Source organism: Rhineura floridana, chromosome 6, assembly GCF_030035675.1.
Source record: "Rhineura floridana isolate rRhiFlo1 chromosome 6, rRhiFlo1.hap2, whole genome shotgun sequence".
NCBI lineage: Eukaryota > Metazoa > Chordata > Lepidosauria > Squamata > Rhineuridae > Rhineura > Rhineura floridana.
The window spans coordinates 127245177-127269666 of record NC_084485.1 but is presented as its reverse complement, the minus strand read 5'-3'; the positions used below and the strand labels follow the sequence as shown (position 1 = coordinate 127269666).

The 24490-nt window shown below is 42.1% G+C and overlaps 1 protein-coding gene across 4 annotated transcripts in view; it reads left to right on the top strand.

Annotated features, from left to right (window-relative positions):
* FNBP1L (formin binding protein 1 like) overlaps nt 1-24490 on the top strand; it is a 98525-nt gene that overhangs the window by 66459 nt on the left and 7576 nt on the right. For 3 of the 4 annotated variants that reach the window (XM_061633764.1, XM_061633766.1, XM_061633765.1), the window contains exons 9-12: nt 1414-1617; nt 17883-17992; nt 18307-18439; nt 19421-19515. In XM_061633764.1, coding sequence (XP_061489748.1) covers nt 1414-1617; nt 17883-17992; nt 18307-18439; nt 19421-19515 — 542 coding nt within the window. Of the gene's footprint in view, nt 1-1413; nt 1618-3253; nt 3413-10842; nt 10858-17882; nt 17993-18306; nt 18440-19420; nt 19516-24490 lie in introns of all 4 variants that reach the window. The other variant, XM_061633767.1, reaches the window with a different exon arrangement.

Genomic DNA, 24490 nt, shown 5'->3' with positions numbered 1-24490 from the left:
GTTTTGCTTTTTTCCAGCAGTGTATGTAAACAAGGGTGGTATCTGGCTATTTGTTTATTTATGAAATTTATATCCCACTCTTCCTCCTAGAAGGAGCCCAGGATGGCAAACAAAAACACTCTAAAACATCTTAAAAACAAAAGACTTTAAAACATTAAAACAAAACGTCTTTTAAAACTTCTTTAAAAAAAAAAAAAGCTTTAAAAACTTTTTAAAAAGTAACTCCAGCATAGACTCAACCTGAGATAAGGTCTCTACATAAAAGGAAAGAGGAAGGTCTTCCGTAGGTGCTGAAAAGATAACAGAGATGGTACCTGTCCAATATTTGAAAACAGACCTCCTAATAAGATGGTATCTGCAGGAGGCCCTCACTTGCAGAACACAGTGATCAGCTAAAAAGATCTTCAGGTATCCTAGTTCCAAGCTGCAAAGGGCTTTGTACACCAAAACCAGAACCTTGAACTTGGCACGGTACTAAAGTAGACATATTGAAATCCAAGAACTTAAGTTAGTAATGACTAACTTAAATCCATTGATTTCAGGACAGTCTCCTCCGAGTATGACTTGATCCGATACCACCTATAACACATAGGATTATAGATGAACATCACAGCATGTATGCTTGCAATAGGTTAGCTACCAGCCTAGCAAAATAGATCAGCATTCTCCAACCTAGTGCTTTAGGTATTGTTTGACTCCAGCTCTCATCTGCTCCAGTCAGCAAGGCCAATGGTCAGGGTTGATGGGAATTGCAGTCCAAAATTTCTAGAGGGTGCCATATTGTGGAAGGCTGGAATAGATTATGGAATGTATGCATTCTTAAATGTTTAGTATTGAACTGTCAACTTTTTTGAGATAAGGTAGGCTTATGTTGAAGAGAAGCAAAATTATGAGGCCAAAGGGTTGATATAGCAAAACTACTGAGGGAGAAATTACCTTCTAAATTGAGATGTTTGGAACTCACAAATTCTATTCTTCAACCTATAACTAGACTAGGTATACTAAATGCTGTGGAGGGAACAAGAAGTGCAGTGATCTCATCCTGCCTGTTCCTCCTTGTCCAAAATATAACTTGCTGCATGTCCATGCTTGGGACATGTTCAAGACAGTCTTCATCTCTGGAACTTATGCATTTCCTGGCTGGAGATGTATGTGAAAATTCCAGTTTGGATGTAACATAGATGTCGAGGAATAGAAAGCACAAAGCACTTGCATTTTCTGCTCTTGCTGCAACGTCGTCTTGTCTAAAAGCACTCTGTAAAATATTTCTGTAAAATGAGTTAATTCTTTCTGGAAGATCAGTAATTTCTTGTGCTCCTTTAAGCTATTCATTTTACATCTGTTGTATTGTTAAATATCACTTCAATTAAGCCATTAGCTCTCTGCGTAATCATTTGTATCTCTCCCATCAAGGACTCTCAGATAGTAATAGACTCCTTCAAGTCTGGTTTTGAACCTCCTGGAGACTTTCCATTTGAAGATTACAGTCAGCATATTTACAGGACTGTTTCTGATGGAACAATCAGTACACCAAAGCAAGAAGGAATGAAAATCGATGCAAAAACCACTGTGGGCAAGGCTAAGGGCAAACTGTGGCTTTTTGGAAAGAAACCAAAGGTACAATATTGTAAATATATTTCCCATGAAAACACACTCAAGATTTGTGGTTAAACAATCAAAAGCAGGCCTTCAAATCAAAATAATTTGACCCTGTATAATTTTGAAAGGTCTTGTATACAGGCAGGCCCTGCTTATATGGCAGGTTCCGTTCCGGACCCCCGCCGTAAAGCGAAACCCCATTGAGTATAATGGGGCGTGTCGCACGAAAATGCCACAAAAGCGGCTTTAAAATGGGGAATGAAAGCCGCTGCATTAGAGGAACGCCGGGAAGCGGGGCCCTACTGTATGCATAGTTTGTACCGGCCCAGCTGTCCATTTTGGAATTTGATTTTGGGTATGATACATACGCCACTGAGTTCTTTTGACATCTTATCTTTATCCCATCACACCCCAGCTATGGTAGTCTAGTAGCTGTGCCCTGGCCAACTAGTGCATCTGGGCAGTGAAATACCACACAGCCAGCAAATTTGCTGAAGTTGTTGCAACAGTAACTGGCCAGGAGCTGCTCATGGTAACATGTTACACCTGTGCCCAAGCACAGTCCTGGCCAGGAACTGCTGCACTACTCTAACTAGTTATAGCATCCTCTGTGGTTAGAATCCTAATACCCAGGTACGCCTGCATTTGTTGGAGTTTTGTTGTTGTGATGAAACTGGAGGAAGAACAGAACTGCTAATCACGTGGATTTGTGGATTTTGCCTCTTTAAGATTACAAACTCAGCCCTCTTATGGCTGTGGTTCATTTAATCCTTTTGTGTACTGATGGAGCTTGCATTGCTGCAGCTGTATTGTACAATTTTAGAAACTGATGATTCTGTTTGAATGCTTTTGGCAAATTAGAAGATATACAAAGACATTGAAAGTTTCAATAAAGGCAGTTGATAAATTTCTTCGGACATATGAAAGAATAAAGATGTGAGGGCAAAAGTTCACTTTACCTTTGCATAAGTTCCTAGAGTAGAGCCCAGAAAAGCATGTAAGTAATTAAAAATAAATAAATTACTCATTAAAGTTGAGTCCAATTTGTGTAGTATACTTTAATGCTTTAACTATAGAAACAAAATAACTTTTTTTTTCTAGGTGTACGGTACATCTCTCTTGAATGCCATTCTTTAAATCCTCCTTTCAAGAAATCTAGCATTGAAGCTATACGAATTTCTAATATTAAATCCATTAGAATAAATATTGGTTTTGGGGGGGCTTTTTTCTCCTTTTTTAAAAATAGATGCGAAAAAAGTAAAGCAAAACTAAAGCATACTGTGCACCCTTTCATATTTGATATCTTTCAGCAGTGTGTGTTATCTATAGTAAACGGTGGTTCTTGGTGTTGGGTTGAAATTTGCATGTTAAAGGATATTTTTAAATTAAAAAAAAATAAACTAAAGATTCTCCCCTTACTTCCTTTCTTTCTAACTGTTTTGTATCATTCTGATGTTAAAACCAGCAGAGAGTCTTGTGATACCTTAAAGACCAACAAATGTATTATAAGCTTTCTGATGATAAATTCTGATGATAAATATTGTAATGGGGGCGGGAAGTGGTGATTTGTTTCTGTCTTGAAGTAAAAAAGACAGAATTTTCATGTCACTTTGAATGTTTGCCTTATCTGTTCCTTTCTTTATTTCTGCATCAGCCACAGTCCCCACCCCTTACCCCTACTAGTTTATACACGTCCAATACTTCTAATGGTTCCCAGTATCCCATATTCTCGATTGAACAAGTCCATTATTGCATGAGTGAGATAAAAACAGGGAAGGCCAGAATTTCTTCTTTCAGAAGCCTCAAAAGAGGGGTAAGTTTTATAATGGGTTTCAGGTGCATGATGGCGCTATGAACAGTGTGCTTGTGGTGTGGCTTTTCCTAGTACTCTCCACCCTCATTTATAAGGCTCTCTGCTATGCTAATGATCCTATCAGAGGTCACTATGCTTAGGTTCCTGCTGTGTGGCTCATTCAGAATAGCTGGCTCTAAGAAGTCAGAGATATAAAGAGGGTGCTGGATGTGTGCTTTCATAATGTTTTGATTCACAGCCATGAGTGTGCTTAATGCATAATATAGTTAGGGCAAGGAGAGGCACGTTGGGAAGGAGAAGCCAGGCTGTTTTTAAGGAACAGAATGATGATTTGTTTGCTGATGTTTCTAACGACGATATGTAGATCTCACCATCACATCATCAATTTATTTGTAAACTGTCATTCCGCAGAAAAATATGCTCAAAGCAGCTTACATTAGGAACGAGAACAATATGTTACAAAACCAACAGTTACAATGACAGTTTCATAATTACAGCAATAATGAACAATATTGAGCAAATATATCATTAAAATTATTATTTTTTACCAGCAGTTGCATACAAAAGCATTTATGTACTACAAATATAACAACATTTTTCCTCTAGCATGATAATAATAAGAGGACAGGGGCCAGATGGAGTTTGAAAAGTTTCACCCTACTCCTCGATCTCCTAGCCATTACTGCTAGATACGATAAAATGTAGCTCAGAATCTAGTCAGACACTTCTGAAATTTCATGCTGGCAGCCACCTGAACATTTTTTTCTGACATGAGTACTAAATTATTGTGGAGAAAACAGTCATTAATTTTCCTATATTTTTATCCTATGAGGTAAAATCGGCAGCAAGAGAGCATGTGCCTCACAGGTTACCTGAAAAGTTTTGTGGCTGAGCAGGGATTTGAACCCAGATTGTCTTGGTCAAGATCCAGGACTCTAACTATTGGGCAGTGCTCTTAATGTGTGAATGGTTGATCAAATGTATCATTCTGAACTTCTCAATACATGTGAGAAAGTAAGAGAGACATTTACTCTACCATGCACGTGCTATGAAATGCTTCTTATTTAATATTTATTTCTTGTGTCTCAGCTCTATTGCACATAGTACAAGCCAGAATTATAGAATTATTTTTCTTTCTTTCTTTATAAGCTGACATCCACATAATGGCCCTCTAGTGGGCATTCAAATTTAGTTGTTTCCCAGCCAACACACTCACTGAGCATGCACTGACACTGCCCCATTATCAGAGTACATATTTATAAAGGAGCGTTTGTAAATTGTTTGAATGATTAATTTAACTAGTATGTTAAACAATCTTCTTTGAGTTTCTGCAAGCTTTTTAGTCTTGTGGATTACAGATTGCATTGGCCTATATTAAAAAACACAGTTTCTGTGAAACAGAATTTCAGGGGGGGGAACCCTTGCCTCAGTTTAACTGATGTAATATATCAAAACATTATTCTTTTTATTTTAATGTATTATGATTAAATGCAGCATACTTTTTTAATGCAGCATACTTTGACAGTTTATTTTTCTTTCCTGGGGGGGCTTTTTTTTCTTGTTTAAATTGCATTTGATTTATGGATTACTGCTAAAGGCCATGATAAAATCAAGGAAGTACATTTCCTAATTTATAATGGCATATTCTGCAATTGGAATTTGTTCTAGGGATCAAGTGACTGCCAAACAACACTCATTATGCCATGATCTATCATGCACTATCTCCTTATGTCTTATGTCTTTGAAATACATTAACTCATATATGTGAAATTGAAATGCTGGGCTACTGATAATCAAAAGCTGAATGCATTTTCCAATATACAAATAAATAAATAAGAAAAACAATTGAATGCAGCAAAATACTATATACCAGTTGTAGTTGGGCACATTTTTCTAGAGAGAAGCAGATCAGAGTCCAAAGATACCCTGGGCAATGCCAGTTAATGATTAGAGGAGTTCTCATTGTGGGTATACATTTCCTTTAACACACTGATCCTGGGTTACGGCACCACAGCATGATAACATTTCTTTTTGGGACTTAGGCCATCATCTTTGCTTTGTGTTCCAAATATTTTTTAACTCTACACCCAGAAACCCTGATAACGCATTCAGAATATATTGCAAAAATTAAAATTGCTTATATTTACTTACATTTGCATACCTTGTTATGCATCCACAATTCAGGTTTTTAGATAACTTGAATTTTATGACAAGGATTCTTTTCTTTGGCAAGGAAGAAACTGAGAAAGATACAAGTAATATGTTTTCAAGACGTCCTTTTCTTTCGTGGGACTGGAAATTTAGTCAGATTCTGCGCTAATACTGGATCTTATGCTTGCATAGGACATCCATAAACATACAAATGAACGCAGCCCAAACCATGTTCAGGACACTAAAAGAAAAGATACACACCTCCCATTACTAACATGGTAATTTGTTAGCGTAGTAACAATCTGATCCTTGAGCTGGTTTGAGGTCTGGCTGAAAATGCTTTGATTGCAGTTGTTCCTCCTATCTCCTAACAATTGATCTTGCTGGATATGTTTTGGAGAATTTATCAATATCTGCTCATTAGAAAAGATGGTGGCTGCCAGTTCTTTTTTAGTATAGCAATGGAAAATTAAAAGTTGATGTGATTGAAATTAAATGTAATTTTAGAGTTCATTCATCACACTGTAAATGTAATGAAATTGCCATCAGAGTTCCACTCTTCCAGCACTAGCCTGTCATCTGGCATCCCCAGAAAGAAGCAGCCATATCTTTTTTCTTTGGCTTAAAAAGCAGGTTCAGTCCAGAGATGCCTTGTGCAGTATAGAAATATTATTTGTATCTCACTAGTTCCCTACGCAGAACTCCCAAATAGGGATTTTGTTGCAAGTATTGCTGAATGGAAAATCTGATCAGGAAAAAAAGCAGAATTGGAAACAACTGGCATTTTAGTTACCCTCTTGCAAACCCCATCCTCTGGAGTTTAGGAGTTTGGTGAAATAAACTGCTGATAGGTGCCTGCTTGATCAGGCTCAGTAGTCATTAACATTCCCATAAGCAAGGCTCCTATTTTCATATGAGCAGATGGACTATTGTCCTGATCCAATGGCTGCAGAGTGCATATGTGACAGCTGGAGCCCTGTTCTCTTCTGGTGACTGCTTAGCAGGTATAAAAGTGATTTCTTGAGACAGAAGAGAATAGATAGGCTCTGTGTGTTAGAGGTGAGCAGAGGTTTGTGTCATACCAAATATGTGCAGTGTTTCAACTATTTCACATTGTATAATTTACTATTAATGATGTGACTAAGATAAATTAACTTGCTTCTCCTTGCAACCATATGTGCCTTCCCAGAAGCCTTCCCAGAGCCTGAACAAGTGGGACAGGATGCAGGAGGCTAGTGGGGGAGGAGGGGTAACTGGCAAATTCTTGTCCTCTCTTGCCCCCCATGTCCCTCAAACAATCTTCAGGAAGGTCCTCCAAACCTCCAGAGCAGCTTTTGTGGGATCTCAAGTAGCTACAGGAGGAAGGAGAGAACAGGAAATGTTCTTTCTAGCAACAAAGTTAACTTACCTCAGGATCCAAGCCATAGGACTGTGCCTTTGCTTGAGAGAGGGCTACATTTTTCAGAACCTCCCACTTTCTAGTATCATTACTGTTTGATTTTTTTTAAAAAAAAATTAAGTCAGCAGTGACATTGTTTATAGTTATCCCGAGAAGCAGAATATTTAAAAACAATTCTTCCATAAAATATTATTCAAGTCATTTGAGCAATATCCTAAACTATTATTCTGCTTCAGCCATCAGGAGTCCATCCATCAGCAGCTGGGCATACAGGAAACAAAAGTGAACAACAAACTAAAATCTCCTGAAGATTTCATTAGTTTCCATCACCCATCCAAATGCAGTAATGAATACAGCTGTGTGTCTTGTTTTTCATTTAATGCAAACGAGGAGAGGAGAAAGTGTAGCAGATGTCGTTTGGTAGAAATTGCAGGGTGACACACAAAGCCAAATATGATGAATAAATATTTTTATTGCTTATTTACAGCTTTCTAAGAAATGTCCAAATGTTTACTGTTGGGAGCTTTTAGCAGTGGTTCAGTATGCCAGTGACACAAAAATACTGCAAGTGTTGATTTGGACATTGGCCCCAGTGGTAAGCGGCTATGTTTGGGGCTTAATAATGCTCACACGTACACGCACGCATGCACACCCACCCAGCCACTCACACCCATACATATGAATGGTCTCATATGTGACCCAAGTTGATGGATGCATGGTATGCTCAATCTCTGTTATCCCCCTACCTCTTTTTTTGGGGGGGGGGATGTAGAAACTGGGCAAATTGTACATTTCTGTGCCCCATACTATTCACTTGTTGGGCAGGCAGTGCTTATCCAGCATTCTGCCATACATACAAGCCTGTCAGCAGACCAAATGTATGAGCTCTCAGCTAAGCCACAGAATTGGGTAAAAGATGTGAAACTGTAAAGCAAATTGATTCAGAGAACCACTTTAAGTGTGTGGGAAGGAGGGTGGCTTGTGGGAGCAGTTCTGTGGGAGCAATCTGCTCCAAAAAAGGCTGGGTCTGCTCTTGGTATGATCCATGAACCTTCCTAATCACAGTGATTGACATTTTAGCCAAGCAGCAACTTCTAGGATAATTATTGGGATAGAACGTAATCCCAGTTATGCAGTAGTATAGTGGCAAATTCAGAAGTGCAGAGTCCCTTCATGATAGTCATAGCCACACACATCCTTTTCTGCTCCTGGGTTGAGAATGAGATCCTAGCTAATGCCTTCTCCTACAACAACAGACATCTCTAGGAGCTAAACAGCATGAAAGGGGGAAGTGTTAGCTATTAAAAAGAGTCTTCTCAGTGGCTGACACCTCTTTTCACTTTGACCGGCTCCAATCAGCAGAAAAGAACAAGGAAGCATGTCGTCTGACTCTTCTGAGTGACTTAACACACTCCTTTTCATGCAGATTGGTTTGTAGAATGATGGAGACATAGGGGCCCTGCTGGGACCCTGCTCCCAAAAAAGTAAGGGGTCCAAGACCCCCTGAGACCCTGGACGACTACACCCCTGCAGTTATGTTTTCTTCTGAGTCCTGGGATCCCAATTCTAAAGACTTGTGTTGGTGCATCATCAGTAGTAACAGTTGCAAGGCCATGCTGGCTGGGGCTGATTGATGGCAGTTGTAGTCCAAAACATCTGGAGGGGACCAGATTAGCAAACATTTCCCTACAGTGTTTAGTGTAGTTGGTGTGCAGCACTGTCATATGGTCATATTATGTGGTTCACTGATACAGAAATATATATGCCCTCTTAGCCATAAGCATGTAATTGTTCCAAATTCTGGGATTGGTCTGTTCTTGGCTTGGAAGAACTACTTCAGGTATGCCCAAAGGCTTGTGTCTTGGAAGTGGTTTTTATTGCAGCACAAAAAAGTTATGGTTTGTAAAACCCAAGTTCAAATGCTGCTCAAATGTACAGAACGTATCACACAGTTCTTTGAACCTTGGCTTAGGGTTTGATCTCTCAATATGGTCCAAAGTAATTTTCACATTTGCTTATTTTAAAATTTCATTAATGGAGTTCTTTATAAAGCAAGTTCTTCTCATTTTTCATTCTCACATCTTAATATAAGTTTGTTAATTAAGAACCTCAATAGAAAGGTTTTTAACATTTCCCCCAGTGTTTTTCAGCAAAAATGATTACTGCCAAAATAAGATCTGAACCAATCTGTGTCCTTTCATTTTCTTTTTTCAAAGATACCATGCCCTGGGTCCATCTGTGTATCTATCTCCTGTCCCCTTTTTGTCATTGATTTAGACATGATACCTTTAGTGACTCTGAAAAATTGTAAAAATAATATTACTCTATAATAGTCTTCTATAATAAAGATGTTAATCTAGAATATCCTACCATGGGTTAAATTCAGCAGAAGCCTGCTCAGAGTTAGACCCATTGGAATGAATGAACCTAAATTAGGGCACATTCAAGCACACCTTTCCACTGGGCTGGAGTGAGCTGGATGCTGCAGGTTCCTGGCTCCACTGGCAGGCTTCCTGCTGTGCTGGGCTCCTCCAACTTCCACCATCGGCAGCCCTCTGTTGTGGCACTGTGGATCTGCTGGGAACAGCCAGCCCAGTAGAGGGAAGGCTGGCAGAACCTGGTGGTAGCCTGGGTGTTCTGGGCCTGGTGGAGGAGGAGTATCAGGGGAGATCCTCCTCGCATTCAGAGCCCTTCCCCGGGTCCCAATCCCCCCGGAAATTCTGCTAGCCAAAAGGCTGGCACAGTTAAATAATTTTAATTATTATCCATTGTGGCCTGCTGAGAACACTTACTCCCTGGGAGGCCTGTTTGCTGGAGCCGGTGCTTCCTGGAAGACTCATGCACGCAGCTCCCAATGGAGCTGGTGTTCAGCTGGGCTGGCAGCTCCTAAACAGGAAGAGGATTCTGCGGAGCTTTCCGTCTGCCCCTCCTCCACTGGCCTCCCTTCCACCAGCTCCCTGGCATTTAGATTGCTGTGTCAGTAATGTCCACTAACTTCAGTGGGTATTCTCTGAATAGGACTATCTTTGAATACCACCTCACATTTTTGATTAGAAAGTCTTGGCTAGTTGTTCACAAGGACTTTTGGGAAACAATCTTACAGTTGTTTAGTTGCAACAAAGTTTCTTCTAACTACTCATTTTAGCCTCTTAAGTAACTTGAAATAGGTTTTGAACAAGGATGGTGGGAGTCCTTTATTGCATAAGAGGATCAAAGTATTTGCCCATGACACTTCTTTACATCAGTCATATCCACCATAGCTACCTTGTTTTGACCAAAAGAAAGTTTCAGCCACTTTGCCATAAAGATGAAACCTAACTGTGGAAGTTGGACATGTGCACAACAGACAGCATTTGGGAACTTCATGTAAGTGTTGCCATTTTGCTCTCTGGGCTTAGCTAAAAAGGAGTTTACTTATAGACTTTGCTTATAGTAAACCGGGTCATTGCCATTGTCAAATGCTTCTGCTGTGTGTAGTGTTCCTGTGTGCTTTGTTATTGTTTTCAATGTAGAAATACTTGTTGTAGAACGATTATCTCTTTAAACAGCAAGATTAAATTGCATCTTTCATCTGACAGGCCATTGTCTTTTGGCTTGAACTGCAGTTGCCCATAATCTCTACCAGTATATGCCAAAGCCTTCCATTCTGCAGTGCTATAGGTGATAATTAAAATGTTGCGAATTTTAGGATTCATAATTAAGGTTACAATATTGTGCAGTAGCAACCCCACTAAATCAGTGGGAGTTATTTCCAAGTAAATATGCATAGGATTGGGCTGTAAAAGACACAGATATTATATATTTAGCACACTTCCTAAATAATGGTTGGTAGCATGCAAATAATTTCCTGTTTCTTTCTGTTTTCAACTGAACCGGTCAGTGGTCGGTGAAGACGGTAAGGCCTGTGTGCTGATCTGTCTGCTGTGTTTTGTAACAGCATGAAAATAGCTTATTGAAGTTGTATCCATCTCATAGTTGCTTTGAGTCAGTTGGTATTCAGATACATATTCTTAGTCACTCTTTGTCTCATTTTCCATTTGTGCTTGGTGTGAACAAAATAGACTCTTGACTTTGCACAGGTTATATTACAAATCTCTTGCAGTGAAAAGTAATTTAACCTATAGACAAGGATGTATTCCTGTTTTGTCTCCATAAAATGAGAGTGATATGTACTCAATCCAGAGCTTCATTTTACAAAGTGCATGTGAATTAGGTCCACAAAGGAGTCAGGCCTGTGCATGGCTGGGGCGGTCCTTTCTAAGCATTTCAGATCTTATATTTGAGAAAACTTCCATTTAGTTAATAAATAATAACAGTAGTAGTGGGTTCACTGCTATAGAAAACCATACCTTTCATTAAAATACCTTTTTTTTAATGAGGCAGACAGCTTAGGGTGCAATCCAACTCATATTTACACTGGGCTGAGGGGAGTTGGATATGGCGGACCCCTGTCTGAGCCGGCAGAGTCCCAGCTCCAATGGTAGAAGCCCCTTGCTCCGGCTCTGCTGCGGTGGAGCTGCGACCCTGTCAGCTGTGCTGGGGTCTGCCAGGGATGCCCAACCCAGCGGAAGGGGTGCTGACAGTAGGCCTGAAAAAAGGGCATTTGGGAGCATGTTGGAGGAGCGGCTGAAGGGGACTTACTCATTATCCAACTCCCGTTTGGAGCATTCCTGTCGGTCCCGATCCAGGCCAAAGTTATGCCAAGAAAAAAGTCATTCTAAGAAAATAACTATAATGGAAGTCAATGGGGAGTGATTACTCGCCGGTAGGGGTATTCGTGAGAGCTGGCTTTTTCTTTTTTGTTCATGCGCCCAACTTCCAGCTGAGCTGATGTCCTGTCAGCCAGCAGCTCCCAAACAGCAAATGGATGCCACGGAGTTTCCCACCGGCAGCTCTTCCACTAGCACCCCTTCCACTGACTTCCCCTAAGTTGGATTGCTTTGCCCATCAGTTTTTTCCTGTTTTTTTACAAAGCAAAGTAGATGGATTTTCATGGTCTGGTAATAACAAATGAAGGGACTGGGTAGCATCCAACTAATCCTCTTTCAACAAGCCTTTTAAGTGGAGACTTAGTCCAGTCTGTGTCTGTGATGGAATTGCTTTTTAAGATTTTTTAAGCCTTTTTTAAAGCTTTTTTTTAAAGATGTTTTGTTTTAATATATTTTAACGTGTGTTTTTAATATGTTTTAAAATGTTTTTAGTGTCTTGTTTGCTGCCCTGGGCTCCTTCTGAGAGGAAGGGTGGGATATAACTTTAATAAATAAATAAATATAAATAAATAAGTCAAACATGGAGTAGACTGTGATGTTCCTGCCTATAGTGTAAATATGGTAAGTGCTGTTTATATAGAAGACATATGGTAAGTGGAGTGAAAGAGGAGGGGGGAGTACATGAGCAATAGAATGCTGGATGATTGGCTGAGCGTTTGAATGGCTGGGAGTATAAATGGAAGAATGACAGTTGAATCTGGGTGGATGTTGGGAGTGTGGAGAAAGAGGTGTTTGAGGGTGGAGGTCAGGAGTGTGGAGAAAGAGGGAGTTGGAGATCTGATTAATAATAAGTCAAGTACAAAACAGGAATAGATGAAACCATACGCTTGTGAAACATTCTAAAACTAATCTTGTTATTTCTGATATTTAATAAATACTTATTTGGTTTACCAAAGGCCTGATCCTTGGCTGGGGGATATACATACCAGAAGGGAGGGCAAGGTAATTACCAAGGCTGAACAGAAACAGTATCTAATGGTGGCAGCGGTGAAGGGAGGAATAATAACAATTCAAGTATCCAGAGCAACCCAGAGTTGTATGCGTTATCTATAAAGATACAAGGGGGTTGGGAACAGCATAAGCACGCAGTCACAAAAGTAACCAGCTAGAGAGAGACTCAGGCAAAGTCTCTGGGAGTATTGGTTATAGGACGTGACTGGTGGTGCTGCCTAGCAGGGGGATCTAGTGAGATCTGTGCTAGAGCGGAGTGAGAAACCATATAAAGGACGGTCCGGACTGGTGGTATCCCTGGTGGTATCCCTGGTGGTGCCTAGTGAAAGGCAGTAGCCACAAGCAGGTGGGAACCTGACAGGGAGAACCAGGGAAGGACGTCACATAGACCTATTGACTAACTTAAGTCCATTGATTTCCATGGACCTACTCTGAATATGACTTAATCAGATTTCACCTACTATTATTAGGACTTGGTCAAAAGTGCTGTTGAAAACGTTTAGTCAGTGGTAGTGATTTGTTTAAAATGAAGTCACTTTTCTATTTACAGCAATCAGCACTATTTAACAATCAATAAAAACCAATATTAAAACAGCATTTAAATAGATTAAAATAATACTAATCAGTTAAAAGTGTTTTTAAAAAGCTTGTCTTCTGAGCTTAATTTGTACTGATCAGATAAATATTCATGAGTGTCAAGATGCAACAAATCTTTCCTAGTTTCTCTAGTAAATGACATTACTCCACGATCATATTCTTACATACATAGCTTTTTCATCCTTGCTTGTAAATCAGCAGTGTTTTATATGGAGACAGTCCTGTTTCTACAGTTTTATAAAGTGGCAGTTCCTGGGCAGAGGTCACAGACTTGGGATGAGGATTTGGATATTCATAGACTTTCATAAAGAAGATGGCTATATTAATCCTGAGACTTAAAATTTACACACACATCCATATTTTATTTTTTATTAAGTGCAAAATAATTTCTGTGATAAAAAGCTGGTAACAATAATCTTTTATTGCAGACAGACCACTTTTCTTTCAAATATAAAGTTTTCAGGGTAGAATTATAGGATGCATTTCAGGAAAAGTTCAATTAAAGTGCACAGTTAAGGGCTTAAGTCCCATTGATTTCCATGGGACTTAGGAATGCCTACTTTTTGCAGGCTTGCCCATTCTTTCTCCTTTGCCTATAGTAAGTGTGACCTGTATTTTGTTTAAGAATAAAAGACAATTATGTGAGAGCAAAGGTGATTTCCAACACTGCCTTGAGTGATGTAAACCTGAAATCACTGCTGTGCTTCAGTAGTCTTGATTAGAATAACTTAATATAAGAGTCAATGCAAGATAATGTTATAGTTTTACATTTAAAAACATGATTTATGTAGGAACTATCTAGCACAAGTTCAACATACAGAGCAATTTTTTAAAGGAATGTTTATGGCTCACTACTCATCTGAAAAAATTAGTATGAGATTTTGGAGGGAGATTAACTTAATAGGCCTTATTGTTTTACAGCCCTTGAAACAGCTTCTCTAAGCAGATGGCAAGCCATAAACACACACAGACTTTTGAGTTCTTGTTTAGCATGTAATTACTGGTTGGTGCTATTGTTAGCTTATTAAATCGTTAATCACGTGCTCAAGTAGGTGGATTTTGAGTCTTTTCATTAAACAGCATGTTTATCACTTAGAACTTGCTAATTTTGGTCCCAGCCAACTAACAGTAGATGTAGTGGAAATGGCTTGTATTTACTTAGTGGAAGCAACTGTAGGAGGTTTTGGAGAGGTAAAGTCGGCTGTCATTTCTGCTTCTGAACATTTATCTTTCAGATGTGTGCGGTTATTTTAAGCTGCATTGATATTTGGGAAATAGCTGGAGAAAGCCAGGGGAATCTTCGATAGCCTATTTCTAGTGAATATGAACAATAATTGTTAGATGTATCCTGAACCCAGTGACATGGGGATTGGTGACTTTTGATCCATAGATGTGGTGGCATCTTAACACCACAGTCATTGTTGTTCATTCTATCCCTGTTGTGAGAGGATAGAGTGAATAACATTGACTGTGGTGTTAAGATGTCATTGTGGCTACCGCAAGATGTAATGATTGGTACCAACCTGGACAGTTTTTTATTAAAAGGACTGGGCAAAGTCATGGAAGACAACATAGCAGTGGCTATTGGTCATAATGACTGTGAGGGAGGCTCGGCGGGTGGTGACAAGGGAGAGGGCCTTTTCAGTTGTGGCTCCCCATCTTTGGAAAACACTCCTCAGTAAGGTACACCTGGCACCTTCACTGACATCTTTTTGGCACCAGATAATGACTTACCTTTTTTCCCCAGGCATTTGATAGACTGAGATGAAGTTGTCTGTTGCTTGTGGCCTGTGATTGCATGGGGGTGTTGTTGTTTGATTGTTTTGTTTTTATAGAATGTTACATTTGTTTTTGTTTTCAACATTGTGGTGAGTTGCTTGAGACCTTTGGGTAATAAGCAACTAATCAATCTAATAAATAATAATAATATATCCTGTATTGCTGGCAGCCATTTACTGTGGAACATGAGTGGGGAGAGCCTTCCATATTGCAGTGAGCTGTGAAGCTGGCAAAGCTACTTCTCTCTCTTCCATAGCTTAGCATGATAGGAGAGATCCTCTGGGAGGGGAGGCTTTTCATGTTGTGCTGGGCAGGGGCTTTCACCCTTGCAGGCTGGGGAGTGGATTTGTGGAGGCTTGTAAGCAAGGTAAGAGTTGTACATGGCCAGATAATAAATGAACCTAATAATGTATTGTGGCATTTTTAACTTGTAAAGTGCTTTGTGGTTATTGTGTCTCACCAGTTTTGCCCATTTTTATTTCGTTGGCAATAAGAAAATTAGGTAAATCACAACCTGACAAAATGAACTTCAGAAATACTGGTCTCGTTCTGACATAATGCTGGATTTCTACTGAGTGCAGCTAGCAAATCAGGAACACCTACTCCCTGCTTGCAGCCTCTTCCTGGCACAAATTTCCCCTCTCCAATAATCACAGTTTCCACCAAAGACTTTGGCTATCATTAAGCCTAACCAGGATTTCCCCTATCTCAAAATCTGACATCCATTTTTAAACTGACATTTCAAATCCTGGGTTAAGCAATGCTTAATGGTGAACTTTGGTATCAGTTAATTTGTTTAGCTCTTGTTCTGATGAACGGAAGTTTGCTCTCAAGTGAGGCAGTTGGGAGGGAGCTCAAATCCCTGAGGTAAGCTTTCAGTGTGCTAACTGCAGTTAGCAGGGTCCAACGTTATCTGTCTTCAAAGCAAGTGCCTTTTGGATGTATGTTGTTGCAAAAGGGTTAATAAATCAAAGCCACCTCCAGAAATGATTTCTTCCCCCAAAGAATTTGCAAAATTGTAAGAATTTGGATGGATCTCTGAGTTATCTAGTCTAAAATGCCTCAAGACAGGAATCCCTGCACTTAGTGTTCACAGGTCAGGGATGAATTAGGATCTTTTAAATAAGATTTTGCTTAAACTTCCTTTTCTGTAATGTAAGCCAATTAATAACTTCTGTATTGCTAGTACTGGGGAAAATGTTATAGCAGCTTTTAATATTTCTTTGATTATTCTCAGCCTTTCTATCTTTTTCTACTTTTTCTTTTATTCCCAAGTTTCTTATTGGGTTCTGTCAATGCAGTCCTGCCTATCTCTGGGACCAGTCTGGCTGTTCTGTCACCATCTAGCAATCGTACTCCTTGTCCCCCTGAATGAGAAATCATTTGTTTTGCTGCTTGTCCTGAGCATGTTCTGATGGAATATGGTAGCCCTCTGCATTCTTCTGTGACTCTTTGGTCACCATTCTGGAGCAGCTGCCTTGTATTCTAACCTTTGTTGTTCTACTCTGAACTACTTCAGTTTGTATGCATGCCTGACAAGGTGAGGCCATCCAGAAAAGGAAAAATTAGAAGTCCAGTGTTATGTGATTATAATTTGTGTGCAAAGTGCACATCGCTACAACATACCTGTGCATTTTCCTCATGTGTGGATACACGCTTTCATGCTTAGAGTTGCATTGATACTTTCAGGCACAAATGTTTCATGTAGCTTTGCCCCAAGAAGGTCCCTGTTAAAAATGTCATAGTGGATATTTCTGCCATCACTGTCGTTATCAAAATATTGACAGTTTCACATGACTGGGATCCAGGTTCTAGAATTTCCCACCTATTAGAAACTATTAGAAACGTTGGTGAATACGTGGAGAATAGCAGTGGAGTATGTGGGGGGAGATGCTTGATCAGGGCCTGAAGTTCTAGGGGAGGCTGGACTACCTAATCTTTACATCACCTAACATAACATAATTTTGAACTGCCCAAATTTCTTGTAACTGCTCAGTTTGGTTGCCTATTAAAAAAAGCCGCGAGACAATCAAATCAGAGTCTATGGAACTTAGCATTGTAAGTGAGGCAGTGAAAATGTTGTGCTGTTAAATCTTAAAAACTTTGATAGCATATCTTGTCAAAGAAACATAACACAGCAAGAGTTTTGTATCACTTTAAAAGACTGACAAATTTATTGTGACATGAACTTTTGTGGGATAAATACCTACTTTATGAGAAGTAGTTATATTTGCTACAAGAGACAGACATTATTACTTTTTCCAGAATTCATCCTAAAACTAATGTCTGTCTATTTCACACTAGTTTGTTCCGTAATGGTAAGAGGCTTTCCATCAGTGCCACTGATTATGCCTACAGGCCCCTCATTTAGGCATTTTGAGATCCCCATCTAAATGTTTTACATCATTAGGGAACTTCCAGAACAGATTTAGGGGTGGGGGGGAGAGAGAGGGGTTTATAATTCTATGGAACAATCTGCTTAGTGCTATGTTGAATACTACCCTATATTCCCTCGCTTCCTAGTCTAATCTTATCCTAAATAGATTTGCTTTCCCTTCAGTATTATTTAATGTGCAAAACTTTATAATCTGTAACATCTTGAAAATCTCAGGTTGAGCAAAATTGACCATTTGCTCAAACCACAAGACAGCAATTCAGTCTGTGTGCATTTTCTTCTGGAACAATGGTTTGCTGCATTGTGTTATTTTAAGAGTTCAGTTCTGATACATCATCTAGTGAGGAAGTGCTATTGGCTGTGTGTGAACTGCCAGTAGAAATGTGAATGGCTTCACTTTTTGAGAGCTGTATTTTCACTTGGTTTCAGGGTCCTGCACAAGAAGATTTCAGCCACCTGCCTCCAGAACAAAGGCGGAAGAAACTCCAGCAACGAATTGATGAGCTTAACAGAGAACTACAGAAGGAGACAGATCAAAAGTAGCTTTCTTTGCTCTTCTGTGTTTATCTATTCACTTTAGCCTACTTCTCTCTTCCTGAGCATCACTTGTTTAAGATGAGTCAACTTTAAACAGCACCTTGTCTTTAGCTTTCTCAGTGTTGCTCATCAGTCCTTCCAAGTGTTGTAGTTTTAGGTATGTCCTGTGTGGTAAGAAATTGTGCTGCTTTCTCTTCCTCCCTCCTCGTTTACTCTATACGGTAGGGTAAAAGTCAGGATGTTGAGACTTGCTGGTTGTTTTCCTTGCAAGAATTAACTATTTTCTAATTCTTGTGTATACCGTTTATTTTTATAGAGATGCGCTCATCAAAATGAAAGATGTATATGAGAAAAATCCACAAATGGGTGACCCAAGCAGCCTTCAGCCAAAATTGGCTGAGACTATGAGTAATATCGATCGTCTCCGAATGGAAATTCACAAGAATGAGGTTAAAATCTATTAAAATGTTTCAAACAAAGGTCGGTGCAGAATTTTAGAGGCCTATAGACAAGGCATCATCCCAGATTCCAAAAGGGTATTCATATGGATGGGGGATGGGGGGAATAGTGGATGCTGCTGTGCTCCATCCCATTCACAACAGCCTTCCCTTTTTAGCCACTTAGGCATAATGATCCAGTCTAGTTCAAGAGGAGCAACCAGTGAAAATCCTATGGAGGGCTTTGCTCGCTCCCTTAAAGATGTTCAAGCCCACCTTGAAACAAGAAGTGTGTAGCTCTTCTCTACAGAGCAGACTAGTTGGAAGAATATTGGTTTGAAAATATTTTTTGCGGAGTCAGTTTTGTAATATTATCTATGGTACCACAGCACTAGGGTTAAAAGATGCACTTACAAATTTATATTGGATCACCTCAATTACCTGAATGAATTGGGAGACTTCCAGAACAGTTAGATGAGTTAAGAGAAACTGAAGAACTCTTAACATAGTAGTGGCATGCAGGACTTGGGCCACATTCATACCATACATTTATTCCACTATTATTCCACTTTCTCCAAAGAATCGTGGGAAGTGTAGTGTGTGAAGGGTGTTGACAGTTGTTAGGAGACTCTTATTCCCCTCACAGAGCTACAGTTGCCAGAATGGTTTAACAGTCAGTCCCTCTTCCCAAAGAACTCCAGGAACTGTAGCTGTGTGAGGGGAATAGGGCTCTCCCAACAACTCTCAGCACCCTTCACAAGCTCCACTTCCCAGAATTCTTTGGGGAAAGCCATGACTGTTTAAAGTGGAATAATAGTGGAATAAATGTATGGTGTGAATGTGGTCTTGAAGTTAATTTGGTACCCAGCAGTTCCAGAATATTACATTAGACTACAAATCAATTTCAAGAAAAGTTCAGCTATGCATTTAGTCACAAAGCATTTATTTTGCTATTGGTGCCAAGTGATCACACATCTGTCTCTCTCTTTCTAGGCCTGGCTTACTGAAGTTGAAGGTAAAGTAGCAGCAAGAGGAGACCGTAGACACAGCAGTGACATCAACCACCTGGTAACCCAAGGAAGAGAGAGGTTACTATATTAATATTTTTATTTTCTTTTTACAGAAGTGCCCTGTGTTTGTACTGTAGTTTTCTAAAACAATTATCACTTTGTTCATCTGGAATTCGAATAAACAAAAAAGCCGGCCTTCTCCTCTGGAATCTCTCAAAACTTTGTTCCATTTGTCTCCCTCTCATCTCCTCTCCTGTTACTTTAAGTTTAGTTTAAAATGATTTAGCACAGGGTGGGAACCTGTGGGCCACCTCATGTTGTTGGACTTCAACTCCCATCAGCCCAGCTAGCATGACCAGCGGGCAGGGATGATGGGAGTTGGAGTCCAACAACATCTGGAGGGCCAGAAGTTTGCCACCCCTCATCTATGCACTACAATTATAATTATTGCATTATAATAAATAAATGGGTTTTGGTTGTTAGAGCTGGAATTGCAGATAAAAAAGGAAGTCCTCTTCAAATGTTGTCTTCAGTCATCTCTCATGTAACTTCTTTTTTTGTGTCAACCTTGGACACCCTTCATGAGCCTTCCTTTTTCCCCCAGGTAGCATGCCATCATGTGGGTTATAGCGCCATCTAACATCCGAAGGCAAGAATGTACTGAAGTCAAGACCTGTGGCAACCTAGCCATCCCACTCCAGTTCATTCTTGCGTTCGTCCGAGGCATGAACAACCTTATGCATCTCCACAGCATAAGGCTTTAGTGTAGGAGTTAGTGTTCTCTGTGTGTGTGTGTGTGTGTGTGTGAGAGAGAGAGAGAGAGAGAGACAGAGAGAGAGAGACAGAGAGAGAGTCGGGACTGGGGATTTTGCTGGGTTTTTCCTTTTTTCCTGCCTTCTGGTTTTCCCCTCCCTCCCTCCCTCTTACAGTTTTTGTGAGGTGGTTGTTTGCAGTGATTTTTTCTTTCCCCCCCCTTCCCTGGCCCTTCTTGACTTTGGGACAGCGGGGGACTGCTGCCCTACCCGGCCTTGCCGCTCCTGCTTAGCAGCAGTAGCCCCCCTCCTTCAGGCTGTTGAAGCGCAGAGTCGAGGGCGCCCTGACTCGGCAGCTACTGACTTGTGGTTCGCTTCATGCGGTGCCGCTCCAGCTCCCTCCCCCTACTGGGTGCTCAGCTGTGGCTCCCTCTGCCCCCCTGGTTGCTACCACGGCTCGCTACTGCTGCCACTCGGAGCTTATGGTGCTGGCTCCCTGGGCCCGTTCCTCAGGCACACCTGAAGCAGTCTGCTTTACGCGGCGCCACCTCTGATCTTGCCGCGAGGCACTGAGACGCCTTGTATGATCGGCGGCTCCTTTTCCCTCGCTCCCAGCGGCAGTTTGTGGGAGGGGCTCGCTTTGGCCATCTCTCCCAGGCAACTATCTTTTTTCTGGGGCTTGCTGCTGTGGCCCCTTTCCCTTCGGCCCTGGCAGCGGTGTTAGTGGGGGTGCTCATTTTGGCTGCCCCCCCCAGACGGCTAGCTTGCTCCTGAGCGGCCGTGAGCTAGGCAACCACCATTTTGTTTTTTGAATTTTCCCGCCTTTTTATCGCTCTCCATTTTGGTTTGTCTCACTTTCCCGCTTTCTTTGGACTCCCCCTCTTTTTTAGCCTTCTCATGCTTCCTCATCTGTTTTAGGCTGATGAGTAGGTAGTTTAGCTTTTTGAACGCTAATAATAATAATAATAATAATAATAATAATAAATCAACACTAAAGGGGCACAGAGGTGACTGGAACTACAGTGCACAGGAACAGTACCACACCCCCTCCCTCTGTGGGCGTGTACTGAGATTTATCTTCTTGTACAGTGCACAGGAGCAGTACCGCACCTCCCCCTCTCTCTGTGTGTGTATCTGAGCTCTTTCTTCGTCATACTGCGTCACAACTACTGAACTTGGCGCTCCTCTAGCCCCGGGATGTGCACTGTTGCCCCTACCCACACCGCACCCTCACCCTAGTGTGTGTGTTGGTGATAGTTACCGCACCTCTTGCCTTTTTGCGTGTATATAATGGCAGATCAGCGACCTGAGGCAGACCTAGCAACAGGGCCAAACCAGTGGTGCAAGCCCCCATTGCACCACAAAGCACAAGCACTCCAAGGCTGTCGCTAAAACCAAACACCTCTCTACCCATAGTGCTGTCAAGCAAGCACAATACCTGTCAGTCCTGGCTTCAGAGGCTCCTGGCCAGGAGGCGTTGATAGCGCTTTTTCACTCACCTACTGGGTCATCGGGACGAGTTCAAAGGGTTTCCTAGCGAACCAACTCTGGACTGTCCATCTCATTCTATGACAGCGACGTCTCGCCAATCTGATACACCTCTGGTACCTCTGCTTTCAACCAGTACAGGCACAGCTGCCTCAACAAGGGCAGACTCTGCCCTCAGATCCTCAGGCGGCTGTGCTTGATCCTCTCCTGGGGTTACAGCTGACTCCTGAATTTCTTTCCCAGTTGAAGGACATACTGGGGTTCTTCTCTCAAATACAGTCACTTTCACAGGCTAATCCATTGGCTCAGCAAGGTGCACAGCAGCACTCCATCGCAATAGGGCATCAAGTCTGCAATGATGATGTTCCACCTCCTTCTCCAAACCCCTTCGATGTCGCCAGAGGCAGAATTGGAGGTGAGGCGTCTGAATTGGAGGACCAGGATGAAGACAATGAGCGGAGTGGGGACTCAGAACTGGAGGAGGACTTGTCCTGTCGCCTTTTTGATTCAGCTGACTACCCCCCACTCTGCCGTAGAGTTCTGGACACTCTGGGTCTCCAATCTTTGCCACCCCAATCTAACGCCCCTCCTGTGAAGGGGGCCAGGGTCCTGAAATCTCCCAGATAGGCAGATCACTTCCTTCCTGTGCCAGACCCCATCGACAAGCTGGCCAAGGAGGAATGAGCTCGGCCTCTGCGCCCACGTTGCTTCTCAGCCCTGGCCGAAAGATACTACGCTTTGGCTCCTAAGTTCATGAATCATCTGAATGTCCCATGGGTAGATCAGCCAATCTCTAACTTGGTGTCCAGGTCTCTCCTCCCGAAACAAGGAGATTCCCAGCTTAAGGATCTATCAGAATGGTGGCTAGACTTCACCCTGTGTAAGAACCACGAGGCTACCGCCTACTCCATTCGGGCCTCTGCTGCAGCCTCCATTTTCTCAAGAGCCTCTATGATGTGGCTGGATGAGCTCTTGGACAATCCTACTCCGGATCCGGTCAAACTCAGAAGGGGCCTGGTCAAGTTACACAAAGCTGCTGCATTTGTAGCTTACGCTACTTTGGATGCAACTCATCAAGGAGTATGGGCACGGGCTGCGGAAGTAGTGGCTTGGCGAACTCTCTGGCTCTGACACTGGAATGTGGATACCACAGCCAGGGTCAACTTGTCTACAACCCTATACTTGGGGTCGTTGCTGTTCAGCGAAGAAGCCCTTAAAGCGGTCTTGGTAGATCCTAAAGACAACCGAAAGCCTGCTTTGGCCACGGCCAGGAAGGATGACTGCAGGCCATTTAGAAGGTTTGCTCCATACTGCTCTTTCCAGCCCTTTCAAGGAGCACAGCCTGGGGGGCGGGGGCGCGATTCTCGATTTACTGACGTTTGCGCCTCCAGGGGAACCTGGCACAAACAGTGATTCCAGGGCAAAGACCAGCACCAGGGATGACAAGGTCCTTTGTCTTCATCATATGGAAGCGGAGCGCGTCAGCATAGGCAATTCTGACGCCATCCCTGTTGGAGGCAGGCTGGTTCAGTATGCAAGACTCTGGCTTGGTCTAACACAGGTCTCAGGTCAAGATACCTTCTCTCATGGTTACAACAGAGTTTTCATTGACACCCCCCCGGACAGATTCCTTTCCTCTCCTGTTCCCAAAACTCAGGAACAGCAGAGGGTCATGCAGAAAGCAATAGGACATCTGCTTGACATAGCGGCAATAGAACCAGTACCACCAGCAGAGAGATCGGGGGCGTTTACTCCATCCTGTTTGCTGTCCCCAAGCGAGATTTGTCATGGAGAGCGGTCTTAGACCTCAAGTTCGTGAACTGCTTTGTGAAGCATCGATGGTTCAAAATGGAGTCCCTCGCATTGATTATAGAAGTCCTGCAGCAGGGGGACTTTTTCGCGTCCATCAACCTAAAGGAGGCATACGTTCACGTCCCAAACTGCCCTGCCCACAGACAGTTCCTGAGGTTCGCTTTTGGCCAGCATCATTTTCAGTACTGGGCCATGCCATTTGGACTTGCATCAGCCCCAAGGGTATTCACCAAAGTGATGGTCACCCTGGTGGCTCACCTCTGCCTCCAGGGGGTCCATATTTACCCCTATTTGGATGACCTACTGCTTTGGGCAGACTTCAGGGGCCAGGCCCGCGACCAGGTTCACACCCTCGAGGTTCTGAGGACCCACAGTTGGCTAGTCAACATCAACAAGAGCCAACTCAGCGACTACAGCATCTGGGAGCAATATTGGACACAGCGCAGGACATGGTCTTCCTGTCACCAGAGCACATTGCAACCATCAGAGATACGGTATTGCTCCTGGCACATTGTTTGAAGGCAGATGGGATGTTTCTGGCAAAAGCTGTGGGCACATTCATGTCCACCATTCACATTGTTCCGTGGGCTTGGCATCATATTCGACCACTCAGGTGGGCCTTATTACCCTTTCAGGCGGACATTGCTAACCATCACGAAATTTGCCAGGATCCCTTGCTGCGGGCTTCCTTCCGATGGTGGGCGACAATTCAAAACCTCAGCAGAGGAACTCCATTCTGAGAACCGGACAGAACTGTAATTACTGCGGATGCCAGCCTAACCAGCTGGGGGTCCACTGCAACTCCCGCTTTGTCCAGGGTGTGTGGTCCAGATCGGAGCAGCATCAGAGCATCAACTGGCTGGAACTATGTCCATCTGGCTTTCCGTCACTTTCAACCAATCTTCCAGTTGGAACATGTACTGATCCGGACAGACAACACCTGTGTAAAATCTCATTTGAACAGGCAAGGAGGAACCAAGTCACAAATTCTCCAGGCAGAA